This window comes from Caretta caretta, chromosome 18 (genome assembly GCF_965140235.1).
Source record: "Caretta caretta isolate rCarCar2 chromosome 18, rCarCar1.hap1, whole genome shotgun sequence".
NCBI lineage: Eukaryota > Metazoa > Chordata > Testudines > Cheloniidae > Caretta > Caretta caretta.
Genome location: NC_134223.1, coordinates 16,227,063 through 16,248,304, shown reverse-complemented (window position 1 = coordinate 16,248,304; position 21,242 = coordinate 16,227,063). Strand labels below are relative to the sequence as shown.

Here is a 21,242-nt window from a genome sequence, read left to right as displayed (position 1 = left end):
CCTCTAGCCACAATCAATGGGGTTTATTGAGACCCGGCTGCGTATCAGCATACAAAGCGAGTTCCGGAAATCTCCGCGACACGGCCCCCACCAACCGAGTTCTTTCAGGCACGGCTGCACGTCTCACAGGGCTGCTATTTTGCTGCGTTACCTTCTGTCTCCAAGTCTGCGAGGAGAAAAAGGGAAAACATTGATGTGGAAAGAAAGAAAAACCCAGCCCCACCTGAAAGCACTTAAGTTTCTGTGTTTCTTCATTTCCTGCCTGGGCTCCGTCCCCACACACGTGGGCAGATGGCTGGGTGGCTCGGCAGCCAGTGCTTCTTGGGAGAAGTGCCATTAGAACGGGCCAAAACCGACAAGCTGCAGTGTTTTCAAGGCCCGCCCAAGAGCTCTGCTTTGTCTCCAGGCGGGTTGTGTTGCTCTTTGTTCCCCGAGTCCTGCTCTGGCACCTCCAAGAAAAATCAAAGGAGGCCTCCTCTGCTGCTGTGGGGGATGAAACCTAACCCCAGTTTAACACAGCCTTGGGGACCCTTGACAGCTTTAGCAAGCCCTGGCTGCAACGGAGCGGGCCAGGGAGGGCCGGTGGGGCTAGCTGAGATGGACGCTCTGTGTTTGTTAAGGATCCTTCATTACCAGCTCACCCGAGCCCTGGGTGAATTGCTGGCTAACGAGGAGAGGAAGATTCTACAATGAGCTGCAGGGAGAAGCAGTGGCTCACAGGGAGGGCACTCCAGGGAGATGGGGGCCCCAGAGAGAGCCAGTAAAAAGTGAACCACTGAAGTCCGTTTGTCCCCACCCCACCTGTAGAAATAAACTGAGTTTAGTTTATTCACTGCAGCTGCCGTGTGCCTGGGGACAGCTCGGGGGTCTACGCAGCACAGGATCACCAGTTATACAAGCTGCCCCATATCACCACCCTCCATCATTTGTGCCCTCAACCCTGACCTGGCCAGCTAGGGCACAGTGCTGTGTAGCTGTCAGGATACCTGGGTTCTACTCCAGTGCTTCTGCCACGGAGCCCATGTGACTTTGAGCGAGTCAGTTTTGCCTCTCCGTGCCTCAGTCTCCCCATCCTCCGCAATAATACACGTCTTTCTAAAGGGCTGAGAGCGCTATGGACGAAGTAGCTCCGTTAGGTACTTGATTATTGTATCATTTCACAATGGTGGCTCGCATTTGTCACTACGGCAAGGCTTGCTTGGCGAGTGAGCTAGGAATTATTTCAATGTCCCCATCCTTCTCTCTTGGAGCGGATCGCTAATCTCATCAGAAGCAAGTACACATGTTTGCGGCAAAGATTTCATGGATTCCCTTTAATGGGACACTAACACAGTGTCGATTAGTGTCCACACGGATTCGATTTAGAAATAAGATAGTCTTTCCCCCATCAAGACATCATCTTATCACATTCTGCCTGCAATAAAATCGCTTTTATTAATATCCTCCCTCCCTACAAGGGATATGAATTTTGGATTGTATGAATTCATAATCTTCTGAGAGAGAGAGAGAGAGAGATTGCCTTTTGGGGGGGGGCGCCGTGCGGGGCGGGGACACTTCCATGAAGCAGTACCTGAAATAAACAGCTTAAAATAGTTACCATGTCTCTGCTCACAGGAACCCCCTGGATTTCCATCTCCTGTTCTGGACAGGTTAAGCAACAGGTCTTATCATTACAGGTTCTGTGCAGTAACAGTCCAGTGAGAGGTGGGAATGAAGATGCGAGCAAATTCTGGATATTTGGCTGGTGCCCACTACCCTTCTCAGCCCGCTGTGAAATATTTAAAGAGGGTAGTAGCTCTATTTGTTACGTGCAAGAGACTAAGAGTCTCGAACCCTGGGTTCTGTTCCTGTCTCTGGGAGGGAAGGGGTCAGGTAGTTAGAGCAGGGGAACAGGTGCCAGAATTATTGGATCCTCGACTTCACTCAGCCACTCATTTGCTCTGTGACCTCGAGCAAGCTGCTGCCCCTCCTTGTGCCGCAGTTTCCTCATCAGAACGGCCATAACGCTTACGTGGGTATAACGAGGCTTCATTAGTTCGTTTGTACCGACAGAGCACCGTTCATCCAAGAATCTCAACGCCCTTTGCAAACTTTATGATGAATGTTTTGCCAGTGGAGAAAACTGACCAGGAAACATGATGTCACATTGCAGCGAGCGCCCATTACGACATCGGCACTCAGTGGCATGTGGCTATAAATAGCCTGTGAGACGAATAATGGCGCAGACGGTCTTGACTGCAAGGCTGGGGCAGGTTACTGCTGCCTTCAGAGGCAGATCCGACTGCACTGAAGGAGCCTTGCGATGCTCGGTGTTCCCTCTGATGGGAAGTCCATGGATTCACTTACCAGCTTCATCGTACTCCACAGATTTCAGGAAGAGTCCAGCTGCCGGAGCCATGGTGTTTAGTGGATAAGCCAGCGGGTCTCTGATCTCTAATAGTTCCTTTATGCGATAAGGAGCCAGCCTGCCTTGGCCAACTGCTACCAGAGCCCCTGCCATCCTTCGTACCTGAAACGACAGAGAATCCGGCTTAGAAATACCGCCCCATCGTTGCCCTTGTAAAAAGCAGATGTGAAAACCCTCTGCCTGGCACCTGATGCTTTCAGTGTAAACCAGCAGGGCGCAGGGGCATGTAATGTCCCATAACTACCAGGCCAGCGAATTAGCGTATTGAGTGATGCTTCACGCCCTGCAGTTCAAGGCAGCATGCCTGGTCCCTGTCACCCTGGGAGGAGTCCTGCCAACACACACTGGTTGAGAAAAAGTGGCCTGAGAAAATTCCAGCACTGGCGACTGGTAAATTAAGCCCCTTACTCAAAGGAAGGTGAGATAAACCGGCCCCTGCAATAACGTGTTGTCTCTCTGGGGCCTCTTCTGCAGGTATTTTTAGTGCCACCACTGGCTGGGGGAAGCTCCCATCACTCATCCCAGCTAACTCTGTGCCTCTGTCCGGACCCAAAGGGCTGGGCGTCTCCTGAGAGGTCCTGAGTGGGAATTAAGGGGGCTCCGGCCCTTGGAGAAGATTCCAAGCTCCGTGGTCTATTCTATGCTAGGCTTCTTTACGGAGATGCCAACCCAGGGGCTCCATCACGGCACAGACCCGCTAGGTGAAACACCCGCGGCTGGCCTGCATCAGCTGACTTGGGCTCACAGGGCTGTAAAATTACAGTGGAGACGTTCAGGCTCGAGCCGGAGCCCAGGGTCTGGGACCTCCCCCAGTCACGAGGTCTCGGAGCCCGGGCTCCAGCCTGAGTCCGAACGCCCACACTGCGATTTTGCAGCCCCACAGCCTAGCCTCGCGTGCCCAAGTCAGCAGACGCAGGTCAGCCGTGCGTGCTTTAGTGCAGTGTAGATGTAACCAAAGAGAACCAGGCCGAGACCAGTCACCCCAAAGAGCCCCGACTCTCTGTCCATACAGACCTGGGCTGGACTTGATATGGCAGCCTGGAGCTTCCACATCTCCCAGAAGCACCCCTTGGCCTTGCTCTTTTAACTCCCAAGGTGTGTCTACCCTCAACGCAAGCCCAGGGTTAGCAGAACGCGAGTCAGCCTGCCCTGGGTTTGTTACCTTAGGGCTTGAGCATCTACACCCATTCGTAACCCCAGGTTAGGAATCGTTGAAACCCAACCTGGGGCTCCAGCATCTACATTGCATTATGCAGGTCCGAGTCCAGCCAGGCGTATCCCAGACTTCCTAGCGCCCTCCCACAATGCGGCCGCTCTAGCCCTTCGTTCCCGGGGCCGTGTGGGAAAACTGGACTGTCCACCAAGCATGACCGTTCAGAGGACAAAAAGTCAGCCCATGGGACTGTGGGATACTCCCAGAACATGAGTCCAGGGGAGGCTGTGTCTACACTGCAAAGCAATAGGGCTTGAACCCAGGCTTAGAGCCTCCTGGAACAGAGTGATGTGTGTGTACACGGAAGACGGGTTAGCGGTGAGCCTGAATGCAAACCCTGGGCTTACACGGCCGTGTAGACATGCCCTGAGACCCCGCCTTTCTGACACCCCCTCATGCATGGCCCCTGCTCCCCCAATGCCCTGGTGAGCTCCAGCAGCTGCCCCCATCTCCAGCCTGCAGGGGGCAGGACACTGCGCTGCAGTGATAGGCAGTGGCCCCGGCTGCACTACCGCTGCTGTGATTTGCCGGCTCCATGCGTCTGCCCTGCTCAGTGGTGCCTGGGGACTGCAGGCAGCCATGACAGCTGCCACCAGTGACACAAATCAGCCCAGTGACCTGCAGTGGCCAAAGGAGGAGGGGTGAAGTGCAGACCAAATTCCTGGGCCCTCTGCATTATATTCTGAGCCCCTCCCCCCCCTCTAACTGGAGCGCACGCGTGGGCGGAGAGCGAGCAGAGCGGAGGCGAGGAGCAGCAGTGCCCACACATCCCTCTGCGGTAGGAAACTAACAAGCATGCGACAGAGCTGGGCTTTCAAACTCAAGTTACCCAACCAACCTTGTTTCCAGGCGGGGGAGACTCGGGGGCTCGTTTCTCTCTCAAAAAGCCAAAAACAAGCGAGTCAGATGAGAGGAAATGCCCCCGCAGCCAGCAATCTGACATTTCAAACACCTCCTCCGATCTGCATATCACACCTCCCCCCCGCCACTTGCTGATTTCGTCCACACTGGGAGAACTGGAGAAGTCATATTTAGAACACACCCATCACTTGAGCATCTAGGCCAACAGTTGTCCTTTCCCTCTCTGTCCCTGAGACCGAAGGTGCTGCAGGGCTACCGCTGGTACTTGCAGTCATCAGTGCCTCCTGTCCCGAGCAGCCTCCTATGCCAGAGGCACTGAGCATCTCTGCACGCAGGCTGTGCACGGCCTGCTGCCTGGCTCAGGCGGCAGAAGCCAGCGCCCGCTTGCAGCGGCTGCATTAACACGAGCGGCCACAGCCTGACAGCTCTTCCGCACATCTACCAACATGCAGGAGAAGCAAAGCTAAAAACTAGAGCACCAAGGATGCATGTAGGAATGAGGTCTGCCCACAGGATGCGCGGTCGCTCGTTAAGAGAGAGGCTCTGATAGATTGTACGCTCTTTGGGGCAGGACCGTCTTTTTCTTCCGTGTTGGGACACGCTGGGGTCCTGGTCCACGAATGCGGCTCATGGGCACGATGGTAATACAAATCATTAATCAGAATAATCAGGCCCAACACCTCAATTCCCTTAAGCCAGCTGTGATAGGGTATGGGATGGCCTTTGGTTTCCATATGGCTGCTAGGAAGTGAAACCCATTGTTGTGTTTTTCAAGGCACCGACTGCCCAGCAGCTAGGTAGTTACACACAGGAGCTGGACAGGTGTCACTGCTAGCAAACAAGCAGCAAAACCATCAGCAACAGCCAGGTCCGTGTCCCCTCCAGGCAAGGCAATGGTGGGGCCAGGAGAGTGGGCATCGGCGGGGATCCTGTTCAAAGCACACAGTGCAGCGGGAGAACGGAGATGACGGGATTTCACAGCTCCCACAAGAGGGAATGCCCAAAACGGAGACTGTCCACCCATGGGCACTACCATCGCATCAGCCGGTGTCCCTTCAAGGGCCTTGGGCAGAATCAGGGGGGAGCTGATCCTGTCGGAGGGATGCTCAGTGCTTTCCGAATGTCAGGCCCTTTTAAGGCATCTCAAGGTGGGCACCCCGGAAAGCCCCAGGTTGGCCAGTCCAAAGCACTCTGCTCTGCTCCCACAGGCAGGCCGGCCGGCCCGGAGCACTGCAGAGTGGCTCCCCTCAGGCCGTGGGACATGGCAGTCCCTGCCCCAAAGAACTCACAGTCTAGAAGACAAGCCATAAGAGAGGGACGAAATTAACAAGTAGGTGGTGCAAGGAGCCAGTCAGCAGCCGAGCTCTCCACATGCCCAGGGCCCTAGTATTATCCCAACGCTTCGTTACGAGAATGTGAGCCTGAGCGGGTGGCCATGGGCCATAATCCGAACAGTACAGTCAGCAGGTGCTGCGAGGGCTCCAGACCTCTCAAGGAGAAGGCCCTTTGCTCCTCCTGGCTGCCTTTCCAAGGGCAAAGCTAGCCCAGTAGGGGTCTGGCGGGGATGGAAGGCACTGTAGATATGCTAGACATTGTCTGGCCTTTGCTCAGGGTCCCTGCCCTGCAGGTTGCGGGGAGCGCTGTTCAGCCTCTCACAGGAGGGGACACTTCCATTTTGCTTTTATGCAAAAAGCACACTAAAAAGTTACATGTTCCCTTTTATATTATTGGCAGCCTGTCCTCAGCTGTGTCGCTGTCTCCTCCCCAGCTACCAATCAGCTCCCCCACAGCCTTCCCCCGCATGACTCAAGGGGAAAATGATTCCCGCATCCATGCCATGAAAAGCTGCCTCACCCCGCCTTCTGTGCTTGCTACTGCCTCTGCTCTCTCTCTTAGCCATCTCAGCAGAAGAGTTTAAATATCTTGCCTCCCTTCACCCCCAAGAATCAGAGCAGGACAAACGGAGGTTTCACACACAAACTCTAATGCAGGTAGCCAAGTGTGTACAGGATTTTTGTACAAACCCTTAAAAACCAAGGTCCGGTCTGGCTATGAAAGACCCTAGGACATCTGTCACAAGAGCAGGGTTTGCCCTGGTGTCTGCCCGCTCACTGTCACACACGGTGTTCTCTAGCTGCTCCCTGCCAACCCAGAGGTGGCTGCATTGCAGATCACAGGGCTGCTGGCTGTGTGTACATAGTTAGGGGAGCATTTGGGGATGAAAACTGCTAGAGAAATTGGAATTCTATCACAGTTAATAACTTTGCATCAGGAATTTCCAGCCATTGGGATCCTCCTTTTTTTGGTGACCTATAAAAGTGGCAATAAAATTATGCTTGCACCCTATTTATTTATTTAGCTTCTTTATGGTGCCACCCGATAATGAAAAACAGAAATATCAGGAATATCTAGTCTGATTTTGCTGGAGAAGCCAAAATCCTTGAGTTGGGACTCTCTCAGCCCTTAACTGAAGGGGCAAGGGGACGATTAAACTTTAACAAAAATGTCTTTTCTCCCGCATGTTTGGCAGGCGTTTGAGTTAAAAGGGGTTTATGATTATATGATTCAGGGGGTTGGACTAGATGACCTCCTGAGGTCCCTTCTATCCCTGATATTCTATGATTATTTAGTATTTGAATTGTAGTAGTCCTAGGAGCTCCTATCACAGCTCATCTAAAAAGATCCCACCTCTTCTCAATTGCTCTGGGTACACATTCTTGAGAGTTAAGATCCCATAATCCTTTAAGCTCCACAGTCAACCATAGAAGCTTGGAAAAGCAGAGTAGACACAACCTGAACTGCTAATGTAATAAAAAAAGGAGAAACAAAAACTAAAAGCCCAGGCTCCTTCCTGCCCTTTATGCAGTGCATCATGCTGCAGCAGCAAAGGACACAAGCACATCCCAAAAGCCAGCTTTCAGGGCTGCCTACTGCCTGACCCTTCTTCCCACTTGCCACCAGGAAAAAACTCAGCACCAGGAAAAAACCTCCCTTCTGAAGAGGGCTGAGGAAACCTCCTTTCTGCTGATAGCATTTCCAGGAACAGAGTCTAGCAGCCTCTGAGCTGGTACCTTTGCAGCCTAGCTGCTCTCCCAGGATCACCAACTGATCTCATCAGAGGGATACACAGCCGAGTTTGCTTGCTAGGCTGCATGATCAACTCCCAGCCCTCCACCTCCCTCGTATATTGATGAGCTTATTCTGAAACTAGATTTATCTCCTGGCCCTTTGCGTACTTCATGTTTGCACGGTGGCTTTCCCGTTAGGCTGCAGTCATGAAATGTCACTTTAAACTCCCCACACAAGCCTCGCTAGCGATCCATTTCTAGGGTTAAGGGCTGTTCTGCGGTCACTATCAAAGACACTGTCTAGTGGTTAGAGCTGGGGAAGTTCTGGACCCAGGAGATCTGGGGTCAGCTCACGGCATGACTGTGGGCAAGTCAATTTGCCCTTGAGAAGTTTAATGTGCAAAGGGCTTGAAGATCCCCAGGAAAATAAAGGGAGAAAGAGGCGATGAATGGGAGCAGGTTCCAAAACCAGGCAGCCAGCTCCTAACAGGGCCAACCAGCAGGAGAGACGGTTCAGTGGGGGTCACTGACGTGATTGGGACTTCATCCATTGTGCTCACGGCTCAAGCATTCCTAGAAGTCTGCAATTCACAAAAGCCCCTGACACGTAATTCCACCCAGCTCAGTGGCGACCAGCCTTTCAAGCTGGGCATTGTGTTTGGTGAGGTCCCGCAAGACCCCCCCTCAAGACGGCTGGAGCTTTGTGATTGTCTGTCTAGTATCCCGGGCGCTGAGAGGAAAGTTATCATGCAGGCTCAGGGGAGACACCAGGTCTAGTTTTCCAGATGCTCGCAACAGCCTTTGTGTTACACATCGCAGGGACGGGGAGTCCCACTGACATTTGGAGTTGGGCCACAGAACATGCTACTCCTGCAGGACATGCCCACCAACTGCTATCTCATCACCTCCCGTGGGTCTCTCCAGATTTCTCACTAGCCTCGGATTTTGGGCACCAAACTGATTTTACCAGCAACCAATGAACGCAGACCGAGGGAGTCAGATCAAACACACAGAGGCCCAGCTGCCACGCTTACTTGTGCAAACAGCTGTTGTGCAAACGCAAGTCCACTTCCTTACGTGCAATTGGTTCTGCCCGCACAGAAGGGAAGGCTGGGGCTAACATCTGAGTTCCATTTGTATTTGTTTTATTAGGCTGTTTGTGCCCTTACAAGAAAAATGAAGACACAAATGTAAAGCAAATCCTGCAGGGACCTAAGCACAGCACTGTACAAGAGCAGGAAACAATTATCCAGGAGGTTGCATTTACAGTGGAGTAAACTCAGCTAATCAGGTTTGTCCTTGTTAAACCCACGCACAGGTCAAACGAGCGAGGAGTTATTTAGATGAAGACAAAGCACCATCACTTTCCCACTAATGCCTTAATCCAATCAAAGCAGCCGGCTCCCAGTGCTGTTAGCAAATAGAGGTTTGGGTTCGGTCTCAAAACCTTCAGATTGATGGGCCAACCCAGCACTGATCTGTTTTATGGATCTTCCCTGCTCAAGACAGCTAGGTCTTTTACTTCTCTACCTGCTAAGATCCTACATTTCAGCATGGATAAAACAAGCCCAGGTCTGACTGTGAAGAAACCACCCTTCTGGACACGCACTATTTAAAAAACAAAAACAAAAACCAGGAGTACTTGGTACTATTTTAAATTTTCCCCACTAGAGGTCACTGCCTGGTGTGAATCTAACTTCGATGCCTCAGTGTTTCAGGTCTGCCGGCTTTAAAGGGAGGCTACCCCCAAGGGATCTGGGATAGCCACACGCCCCGATCACCTCCTCCTCAGCCTCCCGGGGCAAACACATTGCACTCCTCGTGACAGTTCTCCTGGGGTGCCCACCCCTGCTTCCCTTGTCGAACGCATCCTGACTGCGCCTGCGGGTAGGTCGGTGCGCACAGTTCAAAGCGGAGCTGGGTTTCTGCAGGGATGGGGGAGGTTGTCATAGCAGACTGCAGTAGATAGTTGAGCAGAGATGGGAGCGTGGGGGGCTCAGAATATCACTGCCTGAGGCTGGGGCCTCCTGTCTAATGCCTAAAACACTCACCGGGAGGGAGACAGACAATCTCTCTCTCTAAATTGTCCTTCCCGGGAACAGGCCTAAGTCCTTCCCATGCCCTGAAGGTCTCCCCCTTTCGAGCCCACTACTGCTCAGTCGCTGGGCACCCACGGCCAGGGAGTCTAAAAAGCTGCTCGGCCCATGATGCAAACAAAGCTGGTCTGCCAGAACGGAATCCAAAAGAGCTGCTTATTGATCCCACAAAAAAAGACCAACCAGCCCTCTCTCTGCAGCTTGCTGCCGCCAGAACGTGACCATGGCTAAGACCCACCAACGAAGAACTGCCAATCCTTTCCGAACAATGAGCTCCATTAAACTGCGGAGCAGCCTCTCTCGGGGGGGGGGGGGGGATATGTGGTGAAAACCCCACTCCTGAATCATTTCAAAGCAGACAGGACAAAACTAGAGAACAGGGAAGAGCAGGGAACAATCCTGCAGTAGGGAATAATCTCCCTGGGAGAGGAAGTACATGGAGTAATGGAGCTTTTCCATCTCTCCTTTCTATAGTTCTACGTAGTATTTCATGATCCAAAACGCAAGAGAAAACTCCAGACGGTCCTCACAACGCTCGGCATCGTAACACAGAGTGAGACTGCCTGGCTATTGGCTGCAGCCACTCACACCACAGGGATAAGACAAGGTAGTTTGGAGACAATTAGAACTCCCACCCACATGACCTGGAACCTCCAGTCATTTTAGGAGCAAACTTAGAGGTTCTGGTTGTACTGGCCCAAACGCAGAAATAAAAACAGCTAGGTTCTATTCCCAGCTCTGCTATGGATTCACTGCATGGCCGAAGCAGTCATGGCACCTCTTTGCCTCAGTTTCCCCATCTGTCAAATAGGGAAGACACCTCCCAAGGATGGAGGGAAGTTTGCTTAGTGCTGGTGGGGTGCTTTGAGATCCTCAGGTGAAAGGGGCCGAAGGCGGATAGAACTATCACAATTGCGGCACTACACCGTACCTGCCTGTAGAGGAATGATCTGCTCTTGAATTCTAGCTCCCAAAACTGCAGCCCCCTAGAAAAAAAAAAAAAAAAAAGATCAGTTTTAAAAATTGGTCTCTCTCAAACCAGCCCCCCGCAGCCCCAGGAGGGACCGTAAATCACTGGTCAATTACAGGCAGGCAGGCGAATCAGTGTGAAGCCAAGTTTCCACTTCAGTGTTGGGGATCAGGGAGGGCTCTTTACATCAGAACAGTGACAGCTTCCTCTGGAGCCCAGATTCTCCAGCGGGAACTAAACTGAACTTGCGGACAGTCAGTTATGCAGTGAGCACACCCCAGCCCTCCACTCGCTGTAAACATCTGTGAGGGACAGGCAAACAGGCAAATTTCACAGTCCTGGAGTAAGAGAAACAGCGCTGGCCGAAACAAAGGAGACACCAGCCTTTGTCAGGGAAATGGCAGAGCAGATTTATGGGGGAAGCTGAAATGCTGCTTCTAAGATAGATGGCACCAGAGAGGCCAGGGCAGCTCGGGGCTGCACGGGACACGGGCTGCACGGGACATGCGTTGCACCATACCCAAAGCAATTTTCTCCCTCACCATCCCAGCTCGCTTCTTGCATGGAGCTTATAAGTAGTTTATACAGCAGCATCAACTCCAGGCCGTTCTCCACCCAACCCACACACAGCTCTGTCAGTCACACTGTGGCTAGCCCAACGCAGGTGGGGACGGGAAGAGGCCAGGATGGTCCTTCCCTTTGTGCCCTCGGCATCTGCATCACGCGGCCCATCTGGCAGGTTCTCTCTGCCCGGCGACAGATTGGAAAGGGGGGGCAGCTGCAGAGCTGGGAGGTAGCAGGGGGTGCGGCGGGTCTGGGCAGAGCAGCATCAGCAGAGCCGTGGAACGGTAAAGGCGCTGTGGGTCAGGACTGAGGAGCGTCGGCAGAGCTGCTGGGGGAGCTAGGAGGGGCACAGCAGGGGATGCTACGGGTCAGGATTCCAGGGCATCAGCAGAGGTGTGCTTGGGAAGTTTTGGTCCCCCGCTGCTCTGCCATTCACCTGTTCGCTCTCAATGGCACCAAAACTCAAGCACAAGAAGACAACTCATCTTTGTGCCACCACCACCGGACAGCACTGAGCCTCAGCCTCTCCCTAAATCTCTCCGTGACCTAAAAAATAATCAGTTTAAACTAGCGTGAGTGGGAACAAAAGACTAAAACAGGCTCCAGGAGAGAAGATTAAGGAGGAACAATTCCACTCAATCTTCTTAAGCCTTTGGGAGGAGAAGAGAGAATCAAACACCACCGGCCCTGTTTCAGTGCTCCCTGGATGGCACCCACCCGACCTGCCCACCGGGTTTCTGGTTACCAAGTAGAACACGCCTATAGCCCTCGGCTGGCGTTGGGGGGGGGGGTGCTGGGGAAGTGGGGTTCAGATCACAGTTTTAGTGCAATTAATAACCTCTCCCGTCAGGGAAGTTTTGGTTTTCTGATTTTTTTCCTTAATTCCTTTTGGTCTGGATGCACTAAACTGCCCCACAGATTCTCAACCTGTTTGAAACACTAACTACAGCTCTGGCCCCGACCAGAACAAGCCGATGGGCCTCAACCCTGCCCTTCCATTCTCAGCTCCCCCAGACTGACCACGTAACTAGCACAGATAAGGACATCGCTGCAGTCCAGGGAAAAATCACGTTTACCTGCACCATCCCCAATGAGCCAAAGGTTGCAGACATTCCCTGACCGGGGCAGCTGCAGGGGATCCTACTGTCGATTGTAATTATTGACTAGTGGGCTCACGTGGGCTGCTGCCAGCATGGTGGCGGTTTCTGGGGCCTTGCCTCCACTGGGGATTTCAGCCGTTCGTGACCAGCCACAGGTACAGCTGTCCCAGCACAGCCAGGCAATGCTGCTCTGCAGCAGAGAAGCGGTCACCGCGTAAGGGCAGGTTAAGCCACGCATGTGCAAATCGAATCTCTGTTCACAGTAGGGGCTGCAGCCCCATTGGTCAGTGAAACAGGGGTGGAATCCCCGTTCATCTGACTCTGCCCTAGGACAGCAGCCTCCCTGTATCAGGGCTAAGACTCCCCCCCCTTTTCTTCCCAGCCTGTGAGACCCAGAAGGGTTGCTGATTTTAATGTAGCTTTCGAGGAAGCAGATGTTGTGCTGGGGGTTCTTTCAAGAGATTCTTTTCCTGCCATTTCAGGTGGAACATGTTCTGACTGCCTGAAATTTGCCCCTCGCTGAGTAGCACGACCCTAAAATGCTCAAGGATAAAGCAGAGGGGAAGAGCCAGAGGGGAAGAGATGGCCAGCCGCTCTCAGCAGGACTCGGTATTTACAGCATAGTCCGGTTGCTGGGGAGACGTGGTCAATTTCAGGAGCACAGGTTTAAAACAAATAAAAGAAAGTATTTCTTCACACAATGCACAGTCAACCTGCGGAACTCCTTGCCAGAGGATGTTGTGAAGGCCAAGACCATAACAGGGTTCAAAAAAGAACTAGATACATTCATGGAGGATAGGTCCATCAATGGCTATTAGCCAGGATGGGCAGGGATGGTGTCCCTCACCTCCGTTTGCCAGAGGCTGGGAATGGGTGACAGGGGATGGATCACTTGATGATTCCCTGTTCTGTTCATTCCCTTTGAGGCACCTGGCATTGGCCTCTGTTGGAAGACAGGATACTGGGCTGCAATGACCTTTGGTCTGACCCAGTCTGGCTGTTTTTATGTTCACTTATGGGATTGTCATGCCTGGGCTGGACAGCTCTGGGGTGGCTCTACACTGATGCATTACCTTGGCCAAGGGGGCTGGAGGGTTCTGGGCTGCTCCGTGGGGATGACGTGTCTCAGCCTGGCTTGGAGCTGCTCCACACAGGTGCTGCCCCACAGGCGAGGAGGCTCCAAAGCAAGCGGGAAATCAACACTTTTTATTTGCACCTGCCGGGTGGTCCCAGCTGATCCATTTAAAAGGCCCACAACCTCCTCAAGCGATTTCCAATTCAATTCTCAACGGCTGCATAGCCCAGTTTGCCAGCTCCCCCTCGTTAAAACTCACCAGCCTCACCTGTGCTTTAACCAATCAAAAGCCACGCAGGATGCACATACCCAGGCAGGGCACTGCCCCAATGAGCTGAATCTAAATGGGGGCAAGCCAAGCGCAGACAGGATGCCTGGAACGGCAGGGGGTGCTGCAGGGGCAGAGCTGTGAGCGTTCAGAACTGGATCAGCAGTGACGGATACAGGCTGAGAACAAAGTGCACTGGAAGAGCTGGGCGGAGACCTCCCAGCTGGAATGGCAAGGGAAGGATTTTTAGGTCAGGGTTCTGGACCCAGGCACATCTAGGGGGAGGAAACTTGCCCAGCATCTGAGCTATCCAGGGCTGCTGACCTCCCCACCACGCCAAGCCAATCCATCTGCTACTTTCGGAAGCACTAAATTCACACAAAACCAGCCTCTTCTCCCACTGACATGAAGATTGCTTTTGGCATTTGCTGTAATTAGGCAGCTTCTGTTGGGGGGGGGGGGGGGGGGAGTCGAGTCATGAGGATCGTTTGGCTGATGTAACCCGAGCAGACATCTCCCAAGAGGATGCACACAGCCCGCTCTTCTCCAGGAGATGCAAAATGGGCCTTAATTGAGGCACTATTATTTAAACAGCAGGCTCTGCAGCCCTTATGCGCAATTTTCCTCCAGGCATCTGTAAGGAATGGGGATTGGGGGGTGAGAGTCGATGGTTAATAACGACACCACCAAAGTCAACTCAGCCGCCGGAAGCTAATTTTTCCATGGCAGCCCAGCGCGGCTTCCTTTTTTGGGGGGGGGATCTGTCACTTGGACCTTGGCCAAAAGTTCACCTGAACGGAGCCAGGGATGGGAAACGAGGATGGCGGCTGCACTGACAGCGGCTCGCTCTGCAGCTAGCAATGAACTAGTGCAGCAGTGAGTTGGATACGTTAAGAGGGGACACGAACGAAGCATGCAAAATAACGAATGGGACTTGGCGTATTGATCAGAAACCAGCATGACCCGTATGTGACGATACAAGGACAAGGGGACAGTCAATGAACTTGAAAAGCGGCCAATTCAAACCTGATCAAAAGGAAAGATTTTTTTTCCCCCCCACATGATGCATAATTAGCCGGTGGAACTCACTGCCACAAGATGTCACCAATGCCAAGAAGTTTAGCAGGATTAAATGGGTATGAGGCATTGATAGAGTTAGAATAGTACATACTAAAAAACACACCAAACAAGAGTTTTGGCAGGATAATTAGTAGGAGCAGTATTGCAATACCTAGGATCCCTAGTCATGGACCAGGACCCCATTTTGCTAGGCACTGTACAAACACAGAACAAAAAACGACAGCCCATGTCCCACAGGGTTTATAATCTACATATAAAACAATAGACAAAAGGTAGATACAGACTGACAGGGGAGTGCAAGAAAACCATGAGACAGTGTTGGTCAGCGTGACCGGCTGTGGTCTCAGCACACCAGCAGCCTAACCTGTCAAGTTTTTTTGTAGGCATCGCGGAAAAGGAGGGTCTTAAGGAGGGTTCTGAAAGAAGATAATTCATTAGTTTTGTGGATGTTCACAGGGAGCTCCACTCCAGCAAGAGAGGCAGCACAGGGGACAGCAAGTGGGCAATGGAGGCTGGGATCCTGGACTGACTGGTGGTGGGATGGCGAATGAGAGATGGGGAAAGGCCGTGAAGGACCTTGAAAGCGAAGACAAGCAGCTTATATTTTCGATACACTAGAGAAGGGAGAAGCCAATGCAGGGTTGCAAAGAGAGGGGGCGACACGGTCAAAGCGACAGGCTCTGAAGGGCTCTGAGCGCGACAGGACTGCATTGGTCAATTCCAGAGAAAAGGATGTTGCAGTAATTGAGACGCAAGATGGCGAGAGCTGGATAAAGCCTCCGGCTCTGGGGCAGAAGCTCGCACTTGTGTGGTTTGGGAGTAGACTTTCCTTGGGAGCAGCTGAGAGACCATAATTGCCAATAGCAAGGTCTGGATCTTTGATGTAACTGGTACTGACCACAACCAGGACATTGGACTAGATGGAGCACCTGTCCGGCCCCAAGTTCCTAGAAGGCATCTTTGAGGAAGCTCTCATCGCCCTCCTTAATAAACTGAACACACAGTGCGTACTCCAGGCGGCACTGCTTCATGTGTTTGGATAGACGGAGCCAGCCCTTCCTGCTTCTCTGCAGCCCCCTCCAGGACTGCTCAGGTGCACAAACCTAGGTGCAAAAATTAACATTCTTCCAAACCGGGGTCAGCTGCTGAACCATGAAATGCATTCGCAGCCAAATGTCGAGAAAGAATTTCTACCTGTCAAGAGAGCTGGGGATGTAGCCTCCCTGTAGACAGCCGGCCCAGAGTCATCCAGAGACTGTCAGCACGTTGGCTGGCCTGGGAGATCTGTTTGTTTCAAACAAGCTTATTACAGAAAATGTTTATTTCAAAAAATATGTAAATCCCAACAAAGAAAGAAAACTTCTAGAGCATTAGCATCACCAACTTTCCATCTCATTGGCCGCTCTAACAAGAGCTAGAGAAGTAAACATGGATTAGTTCAGTGACTGGATCCATACGATTAGCTTGGGGTTTGCGTCTTTAACGAGAGCGCTTTTCCCCCAGCTGTTTAGCAGGTGTCTGAATTTATTCGTTGTTGCTGAAACAACAGTTTTGAACATCAAAATCCCCCTCTCTTTCCATTTAATCAGTTTTCAACTGCTTGGTGTCTGTGACTAGTTCCCCAGTCATCCAAAGAGTCTTTCAGGGAAACAGAGTGGAAAGAACTGAATTCATAATGTAACAAATACACCAGGTTGTTGGGTTTTTTCCTTCCACAAACCTTTCAGATCTTTCCTCATTCACCAGGAAGCAGCAAAAATAAAGACGGCACACACCCATTTCTCCCACTCTTTGCAGGTCACCTTTAGGAAATGGTGCAACTGTCTGAGAACACCGGAGATCCACCCAACATGGCCTTCCATTCCACATGCAACATCGCTTCGTTGTTATTCACCTTCCTTGGGATATAAACCCCACCAGCTTCTGGGCAACCTCTACTTAGCTGGGGTCAACTGGATTATTCCATAACTGTCCACTAGCGGGTGGGGGCTTCCTTCACTTTCTGCTGAAACAGCTGGTTCTGTCCACTGAGCCAGGATATAGGACGAGATGGACTGTCTGATTCACCCTGGCCATTCCTAAGTCCCTGTGCAATTCAGGTACAATTCCACAGAGCCTCGTGGGGCTGGGAAGCAACAGATACTGGAGACAGGAAGCGAGTGCTAGAGCTGAAGGAGAAATGGGGCATTTCTGTCCCTTCCCTCTCCATCGGCAGTCACATTTTTGATGAAAAACATGGCCAACCTTTCAACCAACTGCAGCAAGATTCCAAGGAGGGGCAGGGATAGAGCCAAGGGAGGGTGGAGAGGAGGAGGGAACCGTTTGAACAGGCTGGGGAGAGGGAAGGGCCTGGCCAGGAGGTAACAGGAAACGGCAGTGCCACGGGATCTGACTAACGTTCATTTCAGCCTTTGCTCTACGAAATCCCATCTGTCCCGTCGAGAAATGCTGCCCGTGACACATTCTCCCTTCTGCTCAGGGGCACCCAGCCCTCAGTCTGGCCTGGTCGCTAACGCGGCTTCGCTTATTGGCAGAGAAAGGATGAGGAAAGCAGCTCTGACCCCTAGATAAGGCTCCTTCCCAAACAAGAACTGGCTTCCACTACCACCAGGTAGGCAGCTATTGCTAGTTTACTGCAGGTTATATTTACATTTCATTTATGCTTCTCAATACCCAGTGCAAAGGGCTCTTCAAAAACAAGCGCTGCAGGAAATTGCAAATGAAGAATCTCGTTACCTAATGAATTGGAGCCATTTGGTCAATAACATTTGCCAGCGTAAACCTGGAAGCAGAGCCAGGCTGCTCACTGCAAGACTGCAGTTCCTTCAGCCACAGTTCAAACATAATTAGCTGGGCATCATATCACCAAGATAATGAATTTAAGGAGCCCCCAGCAGATCAGATTTAACTCTACTTCTTCCCCTTCTTTCCAAAAAGACAGTCGGAGACTTTACGTTCCAGATCCATGGGCTTCTTACACTTGAGCTAAAGGAGAACTCCCTCAGCTTGTCCTACTAGGTCTGTAATACTGTCCCCGGCGGAGGAGGGGGGGAGAGCACTAGAGGGTGACATCACTCATTCATACGCTCAAAGCCAGCACATGAGCTCCAGCACGTCAGCAGCAGACAGGAGGAACCCAGGAGTCCGACTCCCACTGCCGTAGCTTGCCTCTGTTGATGGGTGGCTCCATCCCTGTGTCCCAGCAGGAGAAACTGGGCTCCGGGCACATGTCACATGCTCGGTCGGCACTGGGGCTAGCAAGGCAGAGGGGGAATACGCCCCAGACAGACAGTCATCGTCCCAGGGCCGGTCGGGGCGCTTACATCGGTGTTGCGGGCAGCGGACGCTCAGCCGACGAGCACGGACTGATGTGGGGAGATGCGTGTTCTGATGCTGTTACGGATCAGGTCTCAACGACAGAGGCTAAAAGTAGAAAGCACTTAGCAGGCGGAAAAGGAAGCCCAGGCAAAAGCGCTGGGGAACTGACAAGATGCGCTCAGTGCAAGCCATCGCTGAGCTGGCAAGGCAGCTAACGTGCAGCGATCGCGCAGCCTGCCCCAGGGGTGGGGGAACAAGTTCCGACGAAGGAAGGGCTGGTGGCTAATGCACCGGAGCAGGACTCAGGTTTTCCACCGGGATCCTCCAGCCCGACCCACTGCAATGCACAGGCCAGAGACCTGCCCCCAAACAATCCCGAGAGCCGAGCTTTTAGAAACACATCCCACCTTGATTTAAAAACGGTCACTGATGGAGAATCCACCACAGCCCTTGATAAATCGTTCTAATGGTTAATCGCTCTCACTGTTACAAATGTATGCCCTATTTCCAGTCTGAATTTGTCTAGCTTCAACTTCTAGCCCTTGGATTGGGTTCTACTTTCTCTGCTAGACTGAAGAGCCCATTATGAAGTATTTGTTCCCCACGTAGGCACCTGTAGACTGTAATGAAGTCACCCTGTAACCCTTCTCTTTGTTAAACTAAATGCATTGAGCTCCGTGAGTCTATCACTACAAAGCAGGTTTTCTAATCCATTAATCATTCTTGCAGCTCTTCTTTGAGCCCTCTCCAGTTTATCAACCTCCTTCTTGAATTGTGGGCACCAGAACTGGACACAGGATTCCAGCAGCGGTCGCAATAGTGCCAAATACAGAAGTAAAATCACCTCTCTGCTCTTACTGGAGATTCCCCTGTTCATGCATCCCAGGATCCCATTAACTCTTTTGGCCACTGCGTCACACTGGCAGCTCACATTCAGCTGATTATCTACCATGAGCCCCAAATCTTTTTCAAAGTCCCTGCTTCCCAGGATACAGTGCCCCATCCTGTTAGTATGGCCGACATTCTTTGTTCTCAGATGTCCACACATACCTTTATGTGTTTTAATACAGTTATTTGTTTGCTTGCACTCAGTTTACCAAACCATCCAGATGGCGCTGTATCAGTGAACCGGCATCCCCAGTATTTACCACTCCCCTGATTTTTGTGTCACTGGCAAACTTGATCAGTGATTATGTGTTTTCTTCCAGGTCACTGATAAAAACGTTAAATAGCGAAGGGCCAAGACCCAATCCCTGCGGGTTCCACTGGAAACAGACCCTGTCTGATGACAAGTCTCCATTTACAGTTACACTTTGAGACCTATTGATTAGGTGATCTGGGTTTAATGCCCAGCTCTGCCATGGGTTTCCTATGTGATCTTGGGCAAGTCATTTCATATCTCTGTGCCCTTGCTCCCTGGCTGTACAATGGGGTGATAGCACTGTTCTTCTCTGTCTGGTCTATTCTGGCCCTGATTCAGGAGAAAACTTAAGCACATGCTTAACTTATCAATGGGATTTAAGAACGTGCTTAAGGGCTTTTGTGAATCAGGGCCTTCGATAACAAACCATTCAGGGCAGGGACTGTCTCACTATGTTTGTCCAGTGCCTAGCACAACGGGGATCTAGGTGCTACAGTCATACAAAGAGCAAGTCCACAAACCCAAAGGGTCAAACACACTATGGTTGGCTGCTTTTCTCCTCTCCTCCCAGCGTGTAGCTGGCATTCGCCAGGCTGAAATGCCAGGAGAGAGGCTGGTCTCCTGGTATCCCCAGATGCCATTTGAGGTCCTGCTCATCATGTCATCTCCAGAGCACTTTGGCAGGTTGGGGTTGGTCCCCCAGCCACCTGGGCTCCTTCCTGTTAAGAGGGAGGGAACTTAGAAGAGCTAATTAAGCACTAGACACCTTAACTTAACCAATGGGCTACTCGCCAATTAGGTGTTCCTCAAGGTGAGCTGGGGTGGTAGAATCTGAACATAGTCATTATTGTCTGCTGGCTTGGGGGCTTGCAGTTATTAACCAGATCTAGGGCCGTGGTTCTCAACCAGGGGCCCTGGGCCCCCTGCGGGGCTGCGAGCAGGTTTCAGGGGGCCCTCCAAGCAGGGTCAGCATTAGACTTGCTAGGGCCCAGGGCAGAAAGCTGAAGCCCCACCGCATGGGGCTGACGCCTGGGGCTCTGAGCCCCGTCGCCAGGGGCTGAAACCAAAGCCTGAGCAATGTAGCTTTGCAGGGGCCCTTGGGGCACGGAACCCCAGGCAACTTCCTTGCTTGCTACCCCCTAATGCCGGCCCCGGCTTTTATATACAGAAAACCAGTTATTATGGCACAGGTGGGCCGTGGAGTTTTTATAGCATGTTGCGGGGGGGCCTCAGAAAGGAAAAGGTTGAGAACTCCTGGTCTCTGGGGGGATTCACTCTGTGGATCCCTCTGCTCATGCTGCGAGCGTCTTTTAAGGGAGAGACAATTATCAAGGTGCCGGAAACAGGCAGCATCCTGGTAAGCTCCCCACCCCGCAGCACTGCTTACTAAGAACCCCAGACACAGTGAGTGCTGGAAGCAGGGGACAGTTCCCCGCCTCTGGTTTTAATTTCACGTCCTGGGAAAAGGCAGAGGAGCTGGGTTTCGGTGGGGATATTACATTACGGGGTCCACAGCGAGGAGGGTTTTGTGCTTGGCTGGGAGGAGGGAATTCGAAACCAGCCAGATTGGATTGCCGGGGGAAGGAGGGGGAGCACTGCTAGCAGACAAAACAAATCTCTTCCCCCCTTAACCAACCCTCCGCAATGCTGGCTTCAGGCGTCCCTGGGGCATTTGCAGATAAGACTCGACTCCCTTGCTTTCCTCTAAGCTGCAGCTCACTATAAATCTGCCTCCTCCTCCCACGCCCCGTCCTCTGTCTCCATCCCCGCCCAGCGTTCAGCATCATTAAAAGGAATTTTTTATGGGTGTGATTTCTAATCGAATTTGCTAGACGTTACCTGACCAGGCTTCGGGATGAATTACTAACTGGAACCTCATGGCATTAGGTTGTTCCATGCTCTGTCTGCCCCCCCTCCCCATTCCTTCCCCCGCCCCAGAGAAAGCAGGGCTTTGCCAAGCTCTCAGGACCCGCATCTCTCTCTCTCTCTCTGAGCCTCTGGCAAAGCTACAGCACTCAGTGGTTTGTAGCGTCACTATAGATCTTGGACTGTAGCTACAAGGGGGTGGAAATTAGCGCGAT

At 52.1% G+C, this 21,242-nt stretch overlaps 1 protein-coding gene across 4 annotated transcripts in view; it reads right to left on the bottom strand.

Moving 5' to 3' along the window:
- Window positions 1-4: 4 nt before the first annotated feature.
- PUSL1 (pseudouridine synthase like 1) overlaps window positions 5-21,242 on the bottom strand; it is a 65,739-nt gene continuing 44,501 nt past the window's right edge. For all 4 annotated transcript variants that reach the window (XM_048824647.2, XM_048824650.2, XM_048824648.2 and 1 more), the window contains 3 exons: window positions 10,577-10,631; window positions 2,347-2,509; window positions 5-166 (listed from right to left, as the gene is read on the bottom strand). In XM_048824647.2, the coding sequence (XP_048680604.1) occupies window positions 135-166; window positions 2,347-2,509; window positions 10,577-10,631 (250 nt within the window). In that variant the 3' untranslated portion in view covers window positions 5-134. The remainder of the gene's footprint in view (window positions 167-2,346; window positions 2,510-10,576; window positions 10,632-21,242) is intronic.